At 32.6% G+C, this 20198-nt stretch overlaps 1 protein-coding gene across 4 annotated transcripts; it reads left to right on the forward strand.

Moving 5' to 3' along the window:
• Window positions 1–288: 288 nt before the first annotated feature.
• LOC110099445 (splicing factor U2af small subunit B) lies at window positions 289–2343 on the forward strand. Of its 4 annotated transcripts, none has more exons than XM_020826587.2 (3): window positions 308–432; window positions 769–811; window positions 1173–2343. In XM_020826587.2, the coding sequence occupies exon 3, from the start codon at window positions 1210–1212 to the stop codon at window positions 2041–2043; it is 834 nt and encodes a 277-aa protein (XP_020682246.1). In that variant the 5' UTR covers window positions 308–432; window positions 769–811; window positions 1173–1209; the 3' UTR covers window positions 2044–2343. The 4 variants fall into 4 exon arrangements, with proteins under 4 accessions (XP_020682244.1, XP_020682247.1, XP_020682246.1 ...); XM_020826584.2 differs by having other exon boundaries at window positions 309–432; window positions 1163–2343; XM_020826585.2 differs by lacking the exon at window positions 769–811 and having other exon boundaries at window positions 289–432; window positions 1163–2343.
• The last annotated feature ends 17855 nt before the right edge of the window (window positions 2344–20198 follow it).

Genomic DNA, 20198 nt, shown 5'->3' on the forward strand with positions numbered 1-20198 from the left:
AAATAGTAATTAATAACAGTAATTAATAAGAAGAAATCACAAAAATACTTCTGATTTTCTTTTAAAAAAATGCAAATTAATTTTAAATTTACTTAAAAAAATTAACTCTGCATTTTCTTAGAAATCCAAAATGAATTTCGCCGTTCGCGGCGTTCATTCTTAAAATTTCGCATGAAGGGCTAAAGGCTCTATCAAATTCAGGCCAGAAAATATATGAAATAGTGGCCGTCTGATCATATCAGACTAAAAATGAAAGGCTATGATCAGTATCTTACAGATGACGTTTTATTTAAAGCCGTACCGAGTCCGGTTTCCAAGTAGCAGACCTTGATCGTTTTCGCACCCAGTGACTTACCACCGGCGGAACCCTAACCGGCCCTCTTTACCGCTCTCTCTCTGTACGCCGGTTCTCTTCCTAGGCCGCCTAAAGAGGTGAGCTTCCTTTGAAACACTAATGGGCTTTCTTCATTTTCCTCTTTTTCCGATTTGTTTGTAGTTCGTAATGATCGCTTTTAGGAACTCGAAGTCGTTTTGATACTTGGTTGAGTTAGGCTTTCGATCCCTGGATAGGTCCCTTTTAGTTAAAGAAATCAGCTGATATGTGATTTATTAGTCCATTTGAGTCAAACATGCACGCTAGAACTTTTGGTTTTTTTTTTTTTTAAATATCTCTGATCTTAAGCATTAGGGGTTTCCTGTTGCGCAGATCTTTTTTAATTGTTTAATTCTTTGATTTCTGAGCTCTAACCATCCTTCGTTTGTCTATAGTGTGTTGAAAGCGAAGGTTATACACGTTCGTTGCCCTGAAATGGTAACCTTTCTTAATAAGTTTATTATTATTGTCATTTTTTCCCTTTCAATGTTGAAAAGAAAGAACGATGAGGAAGGAGAGTATTTTTCGACAATTAGCATGGACACACCTAATGATGCAGATGATGATGATATGCTATATTCTACTTTTGTTTTCTTTTAGATTGCTATGTAGCTTTTATTTTCTGTTGAATGTTTTCTTTCTACCTTTCGTTTTACTGTTTCTAGCTGAGAATCTCTGTGCCTCTTCCTCTCTGTTTTTTTGCTCTCATTTTACTTTATAATTAGTTTAAGTCTCTTTTCTTTGCACTTCTGTAAAATTAATTCTGATTTTTGTTTCATGTATAACTAGGGGTTTTCAGGTGGCTGAAGTGGTTATCTGATAATTAGCTAACAGTGATGGCTGAGCATCTTGCATCAATATTTGGAACTGAGAAAGACCGCGTCAACTGCCCATTCTACTTTAAGATTGGAGCTTGCCGTCATGGCGATCGATGCTCCCGTCTCCACAATAGGCCAACCATTTCCCCCACCCTTCTACTGTCAAATATGTACCAGCGGCCAGACATGATCACTCCTGGTGTTGATGCCCAGGGACAGCCAATTGATCCCCGAAAGATCCAAGAACATTTTGAGGACTTCTATGAGGATATCTTTGAGGAGTTGAGCAAGTTTGGTGAGATTGAGAGTCTCAACATTTGTGATAACCTTGCTGATCACATGGTAGGTAATGTATATGTTCAATTCAAGGAGGAGGACCAGGCAGCCGCAGCTCTGAGGGCACTTCAAGGGAGATTTTATTCAGGACGCCCAATAATTGTTGACTTCTCACCTGTTACTGACTTTCGGGAGGCCACATGTCGTCAATTTGAGGAAAATAGTTGCAATAGAGGTGGGTATTGCAACTTTATGCATGTGAAGCAGATTGGGAGGGAGTTGAGGAGGAAACTTTTTGGACGATACAGGAGGTCTATGGGAAGTCGTAGCCGAAGCAGGAGCCCTAGTCCACAAATTCGGAGGGAATATCGTGAGCACGATAATCGTGAAAGGGACTTTCGTGCAAGGAGGGGTGGAGATAGGTATGGAAGGTATGATGATGGAGGTAGGCATGATGATGGAGTGAGGCGAAGGCATCGGAGTCCAAGACGGTCTAGGAGCCCGGTTAGAGAAGGAAGTGAGGAGCGGAGGGCTAGGATTGAGCAGTGGAATAGGGAAAGAGAGAAGCATGCTTAACTCAGAGTGTGTGTTTTTAACTTGCTCCTGCTTATCGCTATTATATTCTGTTTGCTTTTCTTGGGGGTCATGTGTCGTCAGTTTCAGGTTAGCATGTGCTAAAGATACACCCATACATTTTGAGTGGCATTTCTGGAATCGATGTAGTATTTACTTATTAATTTCTATGTGGATGTATTTATGACTTCCTGGCTGGTCACAGTTTCTTGGGTTGTCAATGTTGCAAAAGAATTCTAGATAGAGAGTTTATTACCTTGCTTTCACAATTAATATGGAAAATAAGCTGCTGCTTTTTTCCAATGGAGTAGTACTTTTTTTGGTAGTTGCAGTAGGCCTTTATATTGATTGGAAGATTAAAAAAATCAATTCTTTCTAGTTGCTGTTCCATTTCCTGTTGTGATGGTTTCAAATAACCGTTTTCTCCGGTTTCCAACTGCACTAGAATATTTCCATTAAAGCACCCACCCTTCAGCCATGATCTTGATGTGTTTTCTAGGTCGACCATTTTTCAAGTTGACTAGATGGGCAGAGATTTTTAACAGTAGGAATGGTTTGGCTCCATCTCTCTTTAAAAATATTTCGGCTTCTTGTCCTCATAACTTGTTTGAGAACTTTCCTATGTCTGAATAGTTTTAGTTGTGTTCAAATCGCGCATATTCTGAATAACGAGCTCCAAACAGTCTTTTTCTTGTTTGCAGATGTTCTCATTTGATTTAAATGACTGTTAGTATATATTGAACTTGTTTTATTTGTCAATTTTATGTGCTTGGTGAAGGGAAGTGAACACAGTTGAGTTGGGAAAACCCATATTATTGTTATGCACCTTAAGAAACACTTCTTTTCCAGAGTGCGGTAGTTTTAAAGTATGCTGCTCAAGTTGACCAAATAAAAAATGGAAACGGATTCACACTTAATGGAGTCTTTGCGAATGAGAATACCCAACTCCATTCTGGATGAATTTGCTGTTATGCTTTGGTGTTGGAATAATTGGGGGGTGAGGGTGTATAAGCTGAGGGCATAGGATTAGTAAATCAAAATTGAAAACTGACTAATTTTTTTGGATGAAATTGATAATGATTGGTTAAAAATATTGAAAGATTTAGTGATATTTAGATTTATATATTGAAATATTTTTAAATTTATTAGATACAGAAGGAATGAGAATAGTTATCAGATGCAAAAATTGGGTTGTTAGAGATATAACTTATGAGCATGATGCAATTGAAATTATTATGACTTAAAAAAGATGAAGGTTAATTTATATAATTGTTATTGCACTGATTTAGATTTATGTTCAGTTTGTTTCCAAACAAAGAATTCATAACAAACAGGTTGAGTGCTGTAGAAATGGATGTGTGACAAAGCTATTAAGAGTAGAATGGGAACGATTATTTAAAAATATGGGATTAGAATTAATTGAACACAACGCGGTGAAGTAATTTGTTGTGATTTGGATTTCAAAGTTGACAGTATAAAATACCATTAGGAAAATATAAATGAACAGGAAGGAAAAAAAAGTAGAGCAAAGATAACATATGAGATACTGCACAAAAAAGCATATCCATTCTTCATATATTTTTGAATATAAATTTATCAGGTTGTTCTGACCAAAAATTAGATCTACTTTGACTTAATTATTTATATATTATGCTCAGCTTAAAGTAGGGTTGCAAATGAACCGAGCCGAGCCGAGTATGTGAGTGTTCATGTTTGTCTTCATTTAATATTAGCTTGTTCATGTTTGTTCAAGTTTTAGCATTTGTGTTTATGTTTGGTTCATTTAAATTAAGGAATGTTCATGTTTGGTTCATGTTCGTTCGTTTAGTGTTTATCGAGCTTGTTCGCGAACATATTTAACAAATTTTTTTAACTAACAAACAAACACTTTCTTGAACATATCTATGAACAAACACATTTATAATAAAAGCAATTGTCTATGTAACAAAGGTAATGATTATTTATATTTATTAATTCTATAGTCAAATATTAATTATTTGTATTGAGCTTATTCACGAGTTCAAAATCGAACTCGAATCGAGCTTTTATCGAGCTTCTTATCGAGCTTAATGTCGAGCTTGTTCACAAACTTCAAATGATGTTGTTCGCGAACATAAATGAGCCGAACGCATTAGTGTTCATGTTTGTTTATTTAAGAATCCAGTATTTAAAATATTGTTCAAGTTTGTTTGTTTAGGTAATTAACAAACGAGCTTTAATCGAACCAAACAACGAGTAGCTCGTGGAACGTTTGGTTCGCTTGCAGCCCTAGCTTAAAGTATATCTAAGTGATTTGAGGCTCATTTTGTGCACATTTTTGCTCAGGATAATTTTTCATGTCCGACTTTTATGGGAATGGATGGAATAGTGTTGTGATAACATGCTATTCTCTCTTTTGTTAACTTAAATTATTAAATTTGGAGCTCTTTATTATTTATATATTCTTCTGAAAAGAATTATTTCTAAGATTTTGTGGTGATAAAGTTGGTTTCTTTCATTGATTATGATATGTTTAATTTAAAGTTCTGTTTAATCTGTTTTGCGGCCATTCTGTCTGGAGTTTCAGTTTTATCTTTAGATTATCTGGTTGCAAGCTCCTCTTTTGTCCCTGTTTCCAGCTAATTGTTTTGCTAATATATATTGCTTGCCTCCAGATGATGATAGGAATGCTTCCCTTGTAATGAATCTATGTTTATATTTCCTTATCGTGATTAGTTAATGTTCTTTATGCTTAATTAATTTACGTTTCATTCTTTATTTCTATTTATTTTTTAGATTTTAAAGTTTTTATCCATGACTACTTTATCCTGGTCCAGCAAACTTGTATTTCTATCTGGTAAGCATTGTAAAAATAAAATTATTAAGGACGTTTAAATAGAAATAAATATGAGATAAGAGCAATTTAATACTTAAATAGATGACCTAATTGAATAAGCAGTCCGTCTACACCTGGAGCTTAATGCATCTTCCCTCGTGTTATTGATTATATTCTCTGGTTTATATTTCTTTCTATACATGCTCTGAACTTGAATTATGTCTGATTTGAACTCCCTTTGCTATTAAAAATATAGGCACGAGTTCTATGAGCCAGCAATGTTCACTTCTCAGAACAAACTTCTGAGGATCTTCATACCATTGAATCAAGTACTCTGTAACGAATGAACTTGATTGGACTGTTATCTCTTGATTTTTTTTTTGAATTTGCAAGTTGATTATTATATTCCTTTTTTTTTTTTCATGAAAAATTCATGCCATACCAAAGTTTTGGAGTTTTTTATGTGCTCGTTCTGCGAATTTAATAATTTGAAAAACAGCTTGAGAAGGATAACATAGCTGGAATGCAAATTTGAATAGAAAATATCTTGATTGTAAAATTCTTCTCTTTGTTTTTCATCTTTGTTTTATGAATAATATTGAGATTTGCACGATGCACATATTGGTATCAAGATTCAAGAGAGAAATTATGATGGAAATTAAAAATTTAAAAAAATGGATAAAAAGATTTTTTTTTCTTGTGTTCAGATGATTTCTGTGTTATGTCAGAAGCTTTCAAAAAAGCTGAAAAATCAGCTTGCAATTCAATTAACATATAAAGCTTGCTCAGTGGTATCAAAGTTCATAGCCAATTTGATGAGTTATATACGTAATATAAATGATTATAGTTTCATACTCATAAATCACAAGTCATTCGATATCTGAATGGTCGTGTATTACTACACGTTAGGTTTGTAAGTGCAGGATTCTACTCAAATGGGCAGCAGGGATGTGGCTTCTATAGCAGAATTTTGAGAATTCTACTCCAATCAGTAACAGGGATGGTTTGTATAGAAGAATTCCTGGCAGAAATAAAGATTCTGCTCAACCAGTAGTAAAGCGGTAGGGATAAAATTTAGGGGGATTTACATGGTAACATAGCTTTTATGTATTTATGTTTAAAATATAAAATTTTATATTTGAACAATATATAAGTTTCTCAATCATATTAAAATATTTGTAAATATATATAATAATAATTTAAAAAGTTAATATTAATTATATTTTTAATGTGATTTAGAAGTTTGAATGTTAGTCTAAAATGGTTTATTTCATCAGTTGCTATTGCACTCTTATTTATTATAAGGAGTCAGCTTTTTTATACTATTTTCAGAGGATTCAAGGTAGGTATAAAGAAAAATAAAATCACATGATTTTTCAATTAAGTTGTTTTATAAGTAGCAATTATACTATTTTCAAAATTATGTATATATATTACATTTTTAATCATTTTTTTTTTCACTCAGAAGTCTGTGTACCTCTGTGGTGTTAGTTATATCAATCATTCTTTTTTATTGAATTTTATTCAGAATCAAAGTCTTATTTAAACTTAATAAAAAATATCATTTTTAATACTTGATACCCAATTCTTTTACATCTATTTTTTGCCTTTTAAAATAAAGGTTGGATTTAATACATCTACTCTCTTGAGTCCTTGGAAGATTTTGATGCTTTATCTGACCAAATCATCTAAGGCGACTCTCTAACTTTATCAATAATTGGAGTAACTTTAGTCTTTTCATGTATATATATTTATTTTGCATTATGTCTCTAGATATAAAGTTAGTCATCCACCAAGCATCTGCATTTATACAACACTTAATTTTATTCTTCTCTTTTAATGGACAAGACATTGCACCAAAATGACAATATGTCATTTATCAAACTTGGAATGCACAAATAGCACAAAATAAGATAATCAATACTTTACTAAGCATATCCAATGCAACAAAAGTGCCTAAATTCTCTTATTTCAGGGACATTAAAAAGACAAATCAAATTTGACCTAGGAGAATTAAATTTAGCAACGGTGCTGCATATATGGGCCAAGTGGGGTTTGGGGTGCTGTGATAAGAAAGTTTTCAAACACTACTGATGTCATGCCCCAAGCATTGGATGAGAAATATGGAGGGTTGGGTTTGATATTCTTTAACCAGCATAAAACTTGTCGAAAAATTATGGCATAAATACATTATTTAATACTCGTGCGATTCGTGCAATTGATGTGTTGTAGGGCCTAAATATAATGAGAAATGTACAAGGGCCGCAGCACCGACACCCAAATGTTGTCTTAAATAACCAAGGGTCTCATATCATGAATGGCCGTGTCAAGAAGTTAGTTCAGAAAACTATAATGAGGATATGAACTTGGAATATTGGTTATTTTATGGGCAAATTAATGGATTGAATAGATTTTATGATTTATAGGAAGGTAAATATTACATGCATTTAATAAATTAAATGGTTGGAGTGAATACCAATTAGATTGATATTTTAGGATTTAAACTATGTTATTCAAGTAAGAGTCATACTAGAAATCATATATGTGTGAATATAAATAAGCATTTTAAGGATAATGTTGTAGAAATTAAAAAAAAATGAAGATATAATTGTAGCTTTAAAGATTATTCTTAATGTTATATTTATTAATATCATAAGTGTTTAAGTTTCTCAAGTAGGTTTAGATATGTTCAAAATAAAACTTTTAGAATGACTTAGAAAAAGTAATACAAATGATATATCTTAAATAAAGATTTTTTATTAGAAGAGATTTAAATGGACAAGTTGGTAGTGGTAGAAGATTTTAAAAGCTTGCATGGTGGCTATGGATTTGGAGCGATTAATGAGGGTGGTGAGATCATATTAGATTTTTCCATGATTTATGTTTTTGTAATTACTAGTACTTTATTTAAGAAATGAGATTAGCATCTCATCAATGATAAGAATGGATATAATAAAACTTGTTACAATTCTAAGATCCCTAGTCTATGATTTTGATGATGACAAATCCTATTGATTGAATTGTACATTCTCAAGAAATTTATTGGATATTGTTTGTGTTTTATGCACTAAAGATTTAAGGTACAATACTCATGAAGACTAAAGACTCAAGATTGGATAGGTTAGGATGTCAAGACAAAAGCGTCTGTATTTTTATTTTTCTTAATTTTATATTTTATTGAGTCAAGCCACATTCGAGTGTATGCAATTAGGTGATCACACACACACATAGGGGGGGGGGGGGAGAGAGAGAGAGAGAGAGAGAGAGAGAGAGAGAGAGAGAAATTTTTCTAAAATTAAAATTTTTTGAATTAATTGTAATGTATGAATTAAATTTGTATTGTACGATTATTTGTTTCAGAAAATGGTTCAATAATTGAAATTTCAATCCATAAAACAATTTGGTGATCATGTTTTGTAAACTAATCATAGTGTACAATATATATCGTATTATACAATTCATTTTATTATCAAAACTCTAGCCGTCAGATTAATTTAAGTAAGATTTTGAAATTAAAATTTTGATCTAATCGTACTATATGATGCAAATCTTACTATACGAAGATTTGAGATTTTACTAAAATTAACCCCCATGATTAGTCAATCAAATCATGATTTAATTAATGATAGTCGATCGTACTATACGATGTCTGTTGTACCAGATGATTGGTAGAGACGAATTCTGATAATCCTGGGGTTCGTACTAAAGAAAACCTTTTTTTTTGAACTAATCTTGTTATACGATAATGATCATACCAAACAACTAGTAGAAACAAATTTGGTCATCTAGAAAACAGTATCAGATGAAGTTGCATTTTTTTAACTAATCATATTATATGATAGTAATATCGTACTGGATGATTTACCCAAAAATAACTAAACAAACTATACAATGAGAAAAGTACGGGACGAATGACAAAGATGAATTTTCATCATCCTAGGAATCATCCCATATGAATAGAGGAAATTAAACATATCATACTAGACGATTTATGTATCGTACTGTATGATGTGTTCATAAAAATTGAATAGTTGGTTTGAACAACTATTTACATTATACTGGATAGGACTAGTATTGAATTTATCGTACTGTACGAACTTGGATCCTATCGTACAAACAGAAGATGACCAACTTAATTTTTTATATTTTCTTAAGCCTATTATAAAAGTAATTTTTTAACCTTTTCTATATGATGAGAAGAGAGGAATGTGACAAAGAGGAGGAACTTTGAGAGGGAGCATTTGCAGAAAATTATGGTTTGTGAAAGGAAGGAGAAGGTGAGCTTAAGCATGAAGGAGAAGTAATGTGAGGGAGATTACACAGTTACTCCAGGCTAGTTGCACGCTTGCTCTTCATGTGGCCTTGGTGAGTATTATGGGTGCTCTCTAGAGAGTCTTCCTAGTCCGTCCTCTAGGTTCTCTGCCTTCTCGAGGAGGGGAAAAAGAGTCAAGGTTATCTGCTTTATCCAGGAGGGTGAAAAAGAAGTCAAGGTTCTCTATCTTTGAAAAGAGTTTTGGTCCTCTACCGCACCGAGTTGGTGGAAGTGAGTTTGTAAAGGCTTCTCTACCTTGCTCAGGGAGAAAAAGGAGATTCACTTTGTGTTAATGCAATACTCGGAGTAAAGGACTTCGGGGAGTGGATGTATGTCATGGTTTGACCGAACTACTATAAAATCTGGTGTGTTCTTTTTTATTTTATTTTTTACATTTTACTTTTCCGCACTTCATTTTCATTATAACTGCGTGGTGAATTTTTTAGATTAATATTTTGTTGTACAATTTAGAATTTCATCATTACTGAAATTATTGTTTAAATTGTTAGCTTTCACATTGTGAAATTAATTTGCCTATTTCAAAAGTTTGAAAAATCTACAAAAAAATTAATACTCCTGTTTAGGATTATTTTAAAAAAGCACCAATCCCCCTCGAAACATCACTTATTAGTTTTAAAAATTAAGATGAATGGCGAGAATATTAAAAATAAAATAAAATATTATCATAAAATTAGACGGGGGCATTTAAAAAATGCTACTAAGAATATTTTTTTACCAAGATTCAAGGTCTTAAGATTTTGATTATACATTAAGAAACTAATATTATGCAGAAAAAATAGCTAGTAATATAAAAAATGTTGTAAAATATGATTTGAAATATTTAAAAAAGCTCCTAATAATAATTATTATTGGTGGTGGAACCAAAAGGCCTAAGAAATATAAAAAATTCTTTGTTATAAAAATTGATTTATATGTAAAAGCTTAGAAAATTGTGAAAGATATAGAGGGGAATATAAGAGAGTGTCACCTTAAATGGGTTGGTCACATAAAACATTGTCTTTTTGATGACCCAATTAGGATAATAGACGTGTTAGCTTTGACCTATGTTATCAAGGAAAAGGTAGACCTAAAAATGACTTAGTTAGAAAGTATTAAAAAATGAACTTTTTAATTAGATTTAAATAGGAATTTGACTCTTAATATGACACAATGGACAAAGAGGATTTATGTAGTTGACCCCACTTAGTGGGATAAAGGCATGATGTTGTTGTTATAACAGAGTTGCACACATAAAATATTAATGGAATAATTACATGTATAAGATATTAGGATTTATATGATTTATTATTACTACTAGAGGTGAGAGGTACTTATAATTCCAATATAAAAAAGTTATGGGTCAACCATACCCATAACTTGAGTGAAAAACAAAAAATTTACAAAACCAAAAAGAAAAAATAAAAGAAAAAAGGGCTCACAAAGATTAGAATAACTTTATAAAATAAGTAGAAAAGAAAATAAGGATTTCTGTTAGAAAAAATTTCAAAAGAATGTCAAGGAAGAATAAAAGAATTATTCTCAAAAAATATTTGGAACAAGAGAAAGGAATAAATAGCTCACCATCCCCTCTTAGGTGAGGAAGAATCAAATTAAATTTTAGTTAACATGAACTCTTATAATACAATACAATTTTGCCATCCTTGGTCAAAAGGACTTGCCAATGGATGAGATAAGACTCTTAATGATTCTAAGATGGATTATAGCTATTTAGGATTAATGGTAAAATAAAATGAATAGGTTTAAGGGGTTGAGTTCAATTTTTAGGGTTCTAGGGTTTTGTGTCAAATGTGAGTTGACCATGGCTAAAGGGATTAACCATAAGTCAACAAAGAATCCAAATGACCTTAATATAAATTGAGATCATGTATATTAAAAGCTAAGGCCATTTGCTTTGATTTGAATGTTTTTTTTAATAAATACCAGTAGTAGGGGCTTACACGTTAATTCAAAATAAATATTACATGGTCCTTAAGAAACACCTTGAGCTCACTATTGCTCAAAGGAGATACAAAAAAAGGCAAAAAAGAAACTATGAGCTCAAGGTCTTTACTAGGCACAAGTACAAAAAAACCTAAGAACATTCTATAGTGCGGCAAGCTAACCACACTAAAAAAAAAAAAGAGAAAATGTAATGAGATAAACTTGATGCGTCATCTTTCTCCCAAGAAGGTCCACAGGTAAGAGGTCAGCATGAAAATTGTCCTGCACAATCAAAAGAGAAATAAAAGGAAACATATAAATGCAATAATTATCATTAATACTTAAAATAATATTAGGGAAATAGCCTGCATAATCCCAGACCTCAGGACTAAAAGAAACCCAAATGGTATTTATGAAGAACCTTAATGTAGAGAGCTACCAAAACCACCCCGAAAGAATCACAAAAAACATAAGACCACAAACCATCAGCTAAATTCCTATGATATAAATCACCATAAATCCCACTTAAAACCATATATAAACATTTATGATAAAGTCCATAAGAGTCAATCATGTAGTATCAGCCATGAAATCCTGAAAAAAAAGCCACGTGCCACTCTAGAATAATCCCAAAATCACCCAGGCACAGGGACGACCTGTACGTGAAATAGTCACTGTAATAGAAGGAGAGCCACATGGAAAAAACTTCAACAGGTTACCAACAAAAATTTGCCTCCGATAAAACCAGCAAGCCTTCAAGATCAAAGTATCCAGAGACTTAAACTTTAGAAGCAAAGAAAAAATAGCTCAAAAATATAACAGAAGAACAAAATAAGGGTCATTGAAATGCCAATCTAACATAGTTGCCTAGCCTAAGGGATACCAAAGTAGCGAACATAGGAACCCCATAGACTATCCGAGCAGCACATATGGTCAGAATCAACAATTTTCCATCTCCAATCACTACTCAAACTAGGCCAATTCCAAACAATCGCATCAAAATGAAAGTCCACAAATATGGAAGATTGATTGTCGAACCAAAGGTACCTCAAATTCAATGAACTTCTAAAAATAACAATCATCTTCATAACTAAAAACTACAGTTGGTAAGACAACAAAATATCAAGAAGAAAGATCCCCATATTGATAGAATCGAGGCCAGCAAAAAAAAAAGGTTACCAAAAGAAACAGACCCATGCAAATCAAATAAACTACTGAAATGAAGCATGAAAGAGTCCCACCAAAACCCAAAATTAGTTTCGAACATAAGGATAACCAAGTTTATCTAATCTAAGGAGACCTTTAACAATATGGAGAAGCTGGTTAAAAGTAAATTCAGTAAGAAATTTGATGTTAGCCCATGGTTAGCTAACCAATCAGCACAAGCATTACCTTCTCTATGAACATGAGTCAACTTGACATTAAGAAAATTAAAAAGCTGTTTAATTTCTCTAATGAGATAAAATAATTTAGGAATACAAATCTTCTCATCAATATCTTTAAGGCAAAACAAAATGTACAAAGCATCCACTTCAATCCAGATATTAACAAGACCAAGATAAAGACAAAATTTAAGACCAAATAATATGGCAGAAAGTTCAGAAAAAATAATAGAGTACGTAGGAAGAGGGCTAGCATAAGAAATAACAAAATTACCCTTATGATCTCTAATAATACCACCACATCCACAAGTGTCCCCTTTCACAGAACCATCAGTGTTAAGCTTGTACATGTTTTGAGAAGGTTTAAGCCAATAAATAATTCTATAATCCATAACATTAATCTTATCATGAAGAACAATACCAAATTCCTTATTTTGAATAAAAGAATGCAAATATCATTAATGCAAAAGAAAGGAAATAACAAACAACTAATGGGAAATAAATCTATCACAATCCTTCCTAATCAAGTCAAAAAAGCTTGAAGGAATTTATGTATCTAAAAAAAGTTTCCCAATAAAAAACACCTAATAAAGCAAGATGGGAGCAGTAATCTGCCACTTTATTTCAATCTCTAGGAATAAAATTAAAAATGATATTGTTGAACATTTCCATAAAAGAGAGGTCCTCCCTTTGATCTTTATTATTCTTATCATATTTCCTCTTTATTGAGTTTGGGAGCTTATTGATGATATTTACATTGTCTCCTTCTATAATTATTCCTTTATATTCACTCATCCATCCTTTAATGTAATTTTCAAATATCACTATCAAATTTAGCTCCAAAAAATCAATGTCCCAATGTATCAGCTTTTTGCCATAACCACATAACATTCTCCCTTTATAGTCTCTTAACACACCTGCAATTCTAGCCGCATTTGATGGTAAGATTGCTGCATCTACACTCAATTTTATCAAACCTTCAGGTGGGGGACACTAAGCTTTAGACAACATTTGCTGATTGGTGTTCCAGCTCTTCTGGATTGGAGCTGAATGTATGCAACAAGCATTAGATAATATTCAGCTGCAATATAAGTTGTAGAAGGATCAGTTTTTCCATGCTTAGAGAAATTCTGAAACTTCCAGTTATGGTAAACTGCTGAAACCTAAATTTTGGCTAGACCATAATTAGTCCTTCCTCTATGCTTAAGTTCATCTACACAATGCAAAATGCTTTGGAACGATGGAACATTAATTCCACAATGTCTCAATTTTTGTAAAATTTCAATTAGTTTAGAGCACCTTATAGCAATATGTTCAGTATCTTCCGAAATATGGCATCCTCTAGGACATTCTATATTGCAAAATAATCTTCTATGGCATAACAACACATTGGTCGGCAAAGCATCATTCAACAATCTCCACCAAAATAGAAATTCATTTTGGTTTACTTTCAGTTTTTTCAACCAACTTATGTTTCTCACATTACCACCTTGTATTTGATTATTTTATTCATAAGACAAGGGGGTTATTCATCTTCCTAAGTTTGTGCTGATTAATTCATCCTCATCTTCTATTCCTTCCTTTTCAATAGCAGTTTGTTGAATCAACTTTCCCATTTCTTCTGAGAAGTATGTATTCAACTTCTCCTTGCTCCAATTTCCATCATCTTTGATTAAGAAAGAAACTTTCATGTTATGAAGATCATTTATATTATATGTAGTCGACCAAGAATTCAGTCTTCTATCAAGTATCCAAGTGTTACTTATGATGTTAATTTTTTCTCCATTGTGGACTTTCTATCTTATTATTGGTCTCAGATAATTTGCACCTTCTTTCATAATCCTCCAAGATGGAGATGAGTATCTTTTAACACCTTCATCCCAAATGCCATCACCATATTTATTTTTCAAATTATTTAAGAGTGAATCTATATTTTGAAGAAAGTTCCATGCTAGTCTAGCTCTCAAAGGGCCTTGCCTATCCACTGCTTCTAGAATGTCGAATCCTCCTGATTTAGTAGACAAGCATAATGTAGGCTAAGCTATGTAATGCTGTCCTTGACTCCCATTTTCCTTATGCCATAAAAAATTCTTGCATAGATTATTAGTTTTCATCAAAATGCTTTTTGGAATTAATGAATGGAGCACCTGATATGAGAGTATAGTAGAAAAATCTGTTTTTATTAGCAACATTCTTCCTGCCATGCATAACCACCAAGCTCGCCATGTATTCAATCTACCCATTGCTTTTTCAATAGCATTATTGTAGTCTATTACTGCATTCAATATCCTTAATGCCAATTTTATTCCTAGGTAATTGAACTCCTTGACTTCTTTTATTCCCATTAATTTGTTTAAATTCCTTCTTCTCTTCTTCAAGATGTTCTTGCCCTAGAGGACCAAAGATTTATTAGGGTTAATTTTTTATCCTGTCCAACCGCAATAATCATTGAAGATTTGCTTCAACGTTTTAACACTCCTTCTATAGGCTTTGACAACCACTAGGATGTTGTCTGCAAATAGCAAATGATTTAATCTTTCAACATTAGCAGCTAATCTTATGCCCAATTGATAAGACTTTGCTTGAAGAGCCTTGGATAGTAATTCATAGAACATATTGAACAAACTAGGTGATAGTGGACATCCCTATCTAAAACCACAATGTGATGTTATCTAATTCATTCTTCTACCATTAATGTTAATCGAATATTTAGGATTGCTGACACATTGCATAATAAGATGTATCATCCTCTTAGGTAATCCCAACTTCCTCATAACTTGGTTTAATATTTCCCAGTACATGCTATCATAAGCATGTTCCATATCAAGCTTTAATAGCATTATCCCAGTTTAGCTACCGAGAACCTCGTCTTGTTAACAATCTCTTGAGAAATTAGACATTTATAATATATGCTTCTTCCTGGGACAAAAGCACCTTGGTACTCAGAAATAGCCTTGGGGAGACACAATTTAAGTTTGCTAAGGATCATCCCTACGGCTATTTTGTAAATGGTCTGGCATAGGCATATAGGTCTGAATTTAGAGCATTCATAAGCAATTGGGACTTTAGGAATAAGTACCACTAATGTCTCTTTCCAATAATCTGGCATTACCCCTGACTTGAAGAATCCTTCAATTGCATTCCAAGTCTCTCCGTTTATAATGCTCCAATATGATTTAAAGAAGCAAGCATTTTCCCCGTCTACACTAGGGGATTTGTTGTTACTCATGTTCATGATAGTATTCATCAGGTCTTCCTTTGTGTAATATGAATTCAATATTTTAAACATCTCTTCTTGTATGCAATCTCCATTTGTAAGTTTTGGCCAATCTGCCACCTTACAATTCCTTTTGCTCCATTTATTTGAAAAGAATTTCTCTATTACCACATGGGTAGATTCCTAGTTGGTTTCCATAGTGCCATCTTCTCCAGCAATTTGATTAATCAAATTGTTCTTTTTCTTTGTCGTAACATATGTATGGTGGCTTTTTGACCTTTATCTCCACCATGTTGCTAATCTAGCGAAGATTTTATTGAGTTCATGCACTTTGATTCTAAGTTTTAATAGATTATCCTGGTTCAACCCATCCTCCATAGCCTCCAGTTCTTGTAAATTCAAAATCTCCCTTTGTAACTCTTGTTTCTTCAAGATGAGCTCTTTCAATTTATTCTTGTTCCAATAGTACATATTTTTGAGAGATCTCTTGATTTTTTTTTAAGGATTTCATCAGCACTTCCATAATCCTTCGTCCTCCAAGAATTAACAATGAAGCCACTCTAGGAAGGTGATTAATGACTGCAGATGAAATATCCATAATTGATTTTGAGTTTAGCCAAACTCTGTCAAGCCTCTCCCATATTCTAGCAAGTCCTTCTTTGTTGTTGCACCATGTGAACATAGGACCAATAAAACCTATATCATGATAGTCATTATTGCTCATGAACTCCATCTCTTGAGGGCCATGTGAAAACATACAATTTTTACCTCCCTTTTTCTCATGCTTATTCAATAAGCAATTGAAGTCACCCCCTATAATACACTGCTCCTCATTATTCATATTATTCTCAATCATTCTCCATTGTTTTTTTCTTTCATACTAATTTTTGTTGGCATAAACTATGCATACCTTTATTGAGATACCTCTTGGAGTTGTCAGCTTACTAATTGTACATTGGTTTGAAGAATTAAGGACTATAAAAGAAGTTGTTTTCTGTTTCCACAATGCTAAAACACCACCATAAGTTCCACTAGTAGCAACTTGATATAACTCTCAATCGTCTTCTACCAATTTTCTAACATCTTCTTTTCCCAATCTTTCCAATTTTGTTTCCATATGGCCAATGAAGAAAATATCATTCTCTCTTATCAAATTTCTCAAATAGTGGGAAGCTTCTTTCTTTTTTGCTCCCCTAGAGTTCCAAAACATTATGGAAGACATTTAAGAGAGTTGTGGGGATGAGGCCCCAACCTTTTCGACTACACCGTCTCCTTTTCTTGTTCTTTGATTAACCTTAATATGTCCTAGCATTTTCACTTCCTTAGCTAGTTTAAATTTACTAGTAGATAGCTTAGTATTTTTCTTACATGCTCCAAGCTTCCCATTCACTTGTATTACTTTATTTTCATCTCCAATGCCCTTGACTTGGTTAGATATATCTTCCTGCTCTTCTGAGTCATTTCTCATTTCCTGTGGTTTAATATTTTCTTGCTCTTTATTTTGATCTAACACAGTTTTATTTTCAACAGTATGAGAGACTGAATCAGGTTCATTACTATTTTTATTTGAATCTATCTTGGAATTTTTAGCAATATGAGAGAGTGAATTTGAAAATTCATTATCTTCACCTTCTATTTCTTCAATAGTTGGAATCATCACCACAGGTGGATCAACTTCAGTGCACTTCTCAGTCTCAGTGATAATTTCTCCTCCTTCAATCAATGTGTTGCTTAGAATTATCTTATGTACTTCCACATTCACATTTATTTCTTTCTCTTTGATTTCCACACCCATTGTATTAGTTGTTTCCTTCATTGCAGTATTTCTTTGGATCTTCTTCACAAAGTTCTTCTTAAGCAGCCTTCCATTAGAAACAAAATTCGGCTTATTTCTTTTGAGATTCACATTCACCCATGGCCCATAATTTGTGTACTCCTCGTTTTCCTGTACCAATTCATGAGGTTGCTTATTGTTTCCTTCAAATTTGTTATTTGCCTTTATGATTCCCTTTCTACATTCACTTTTGACATATCCAATTCTTTCACATTCAAAACAAAATTTAAAATTCTCTTGTATTCAAAATTTTGAAAGAATCTTCCCGCAATTACTTCTACCCAAGCCCCCAAAGGGAGTGGTTGATCTAATTTCACATGAACACATGCTCTTGCGAACTCTCTTCTCCCCCATTGGAACATGTTACCGTCCAACATCAATGGAACACCCACCATAGAAGCGATCCTTGCTACATTGATCTCATCCCAACATTGCAAGGGTAGTTGAGGCATTCTTATCAATATAGGAGAGGTAAGTCCTTTCATTGATAAATGAGAAAACTACGGGGACCATCAGTCCATACCAATAATGTGCCCATTCAAGAACCATAGGCCTCCAGACAGAACACCTTCTAGAACTTCAGTTATTTTAAAGTAACACAAAAACTAGCCCATTCCAAGTGTGGTGTTGTGAAATTGGTTATATTGAGCCCATCGGCACCTAAGTTCCCAAGCTATAATATGAGAAGGCAATTCTTTTTCAAACACCTTGCATACCAGAGACTTGCCAAGTAAATTTGCATTTTTTATTTCAGAGTCCATGATCAGTTTTATTTCCTTTCCATCTTCTGTCAACACATATTCTCCTTCAGTGAAATTTAATTTTATATATGGCTTTTTGATCCATGGATTACCAGGAATAATTTTCTTAGCACTCCTCACAGTCATTTGATCATCCACGTGCTTTGCAGAGTTTTCTTTAAACAGAGCTGACTTCACCGTCAAAATATCAGAGAGCTTGTCAACATTTGGAATAATATTTTTGTCCTCAGAACTCAGGGAATTCACATTTATCACACTATTTCCAAGGATTGCATTTGAATTTTGAATCTATGAAAAAAAATATTCATCCATGATGACGAAGCCTCATTGTCAACAAATTTCACTGGAGACAGTTAAGCCATTTTCAAGACACGAGGTGTTTTAATTTCAAAATCCATAAAAACATTCTTTCCCTTGCCTTCAACATGAGTGATAATATTAAAAATATTACATGTATATTCATTTATTACTAACATACCTCTCGATCTTCTTCTTCGTGCTTTCTCTGCATCTATTGAGAACCTTCCGTTCGACCATTCAGTTACAATTTTGTTCAGAATCACTGATCCACCTTGAGAGGTATCCTCCATTATGGAGTCCACTTAAAACTATCACTTAAAATACCAAACTCCTTAGCAACAAAGAAATACCCCTTAAAATTCTTTGTCGTAATAAGGTTAACATTGAATTTTTGAATTTAAAGTTTAAGGATTTTAGGGTTTATGTCAAACTTGTGTTGACCAATGTAAAAGAAGTTTGATCATGGATTAACTTGAAGTCGAAACATTCTTTATATGATTAATAGCCATTATTAAATGTTTGAGATTTAAATTGGGTTAATGATTGAGCTTGGTCATATTTGACCAAGATCCCTTAACATGGGTGTAAGTAAGTAGGCACAACTAAGAAGAGTGGGGAGGGGGAATAAGCTTATTTAGAAATAAAATTCTTTTAAGGAAATATCAATGATAATTTGCAACTCAAATACTTTGAATGATTAATTTTTGAATACTTGATTTTAAAATTTAAATGTCAATGTAATTGAGATTAAATAAGCATAACAAAATAGATTTAATGAAATTTGATCTTGGCATGAATAAAATAATAACAAAAGTTTTTTTACTTTGTATTTTAAGTTTTTAAATGAATAATGCATGTAACAAAATAAGATCTAAGCAGTAAAAATAAAACATGCATGGAGTAAAATAATGAAGAAAAGAAAAAAAAACCACACTAGTATTTTTATAGTATTTAAATCAACCTGACTTACATACACTCCTTAAATACGTAAACCAATTAAAATATTATATATCATAATTTAGCAATTCATGAAGTTTGCATGTTGATCAGAGAAAAAAATGTCAAAAATTTTTCTCTAAAAGTTATAAAATTTCTCAAAACTGATTATAGAGGCTCTGTTGGAATGCAAAAGTGCTAAAATTGGGTTTAAAACAATGAAAAATAGTTCTGAGCACCCTAAAACATCTGATTCAACCTGTTTGGGCAAATTATTGAGCCCGAATTTGACTCCACTATGAAATTGGCCTTCGTTAGCTTGTCTCCCATGTTATTTCGGTTCACCAACCTGCGTATGATACGTGGGTAGGTTGGCATATAGGCGCATATTCTTGTTTTTTTAGTTTTTTTTTGCAAAAAAGGAAAAAAGTAATTTTAAGTCTAAAAAAATTCTTTAAAATTTTGAAAATTTTTAATAAAAATATTATTCATTAATTTTGTTTAAATATTTTTCTTTTTTATTTATGTAAAAGTGAAATTTTATTTTGGCATTAAGAAATTTGAAAAAAAATAAAAGATATTAAAAAATATTAAGGAATTTTTTTTCAAAGTTGAGTCTCTTTAGAACTATAAACAACCCTATTAGAGTGGGGGAAAAGC

This window comes from Dendrobium catenatum, unplaced genomic scaffold (genome assembly GCF_001605985.2).
Source record: "Dendrobium catenatum unplaced genomic scaffold, ASM160598v2 fragScaff_scaffold_1643, whole genome shotgun sequence".
Lineage (NCBI taxonomy): Eukaryota > Viridiplantae > Streptophyta > Magnoliopsida > Asparagales > Orchidaceae > Dendrobium > Dendrobium catenatum.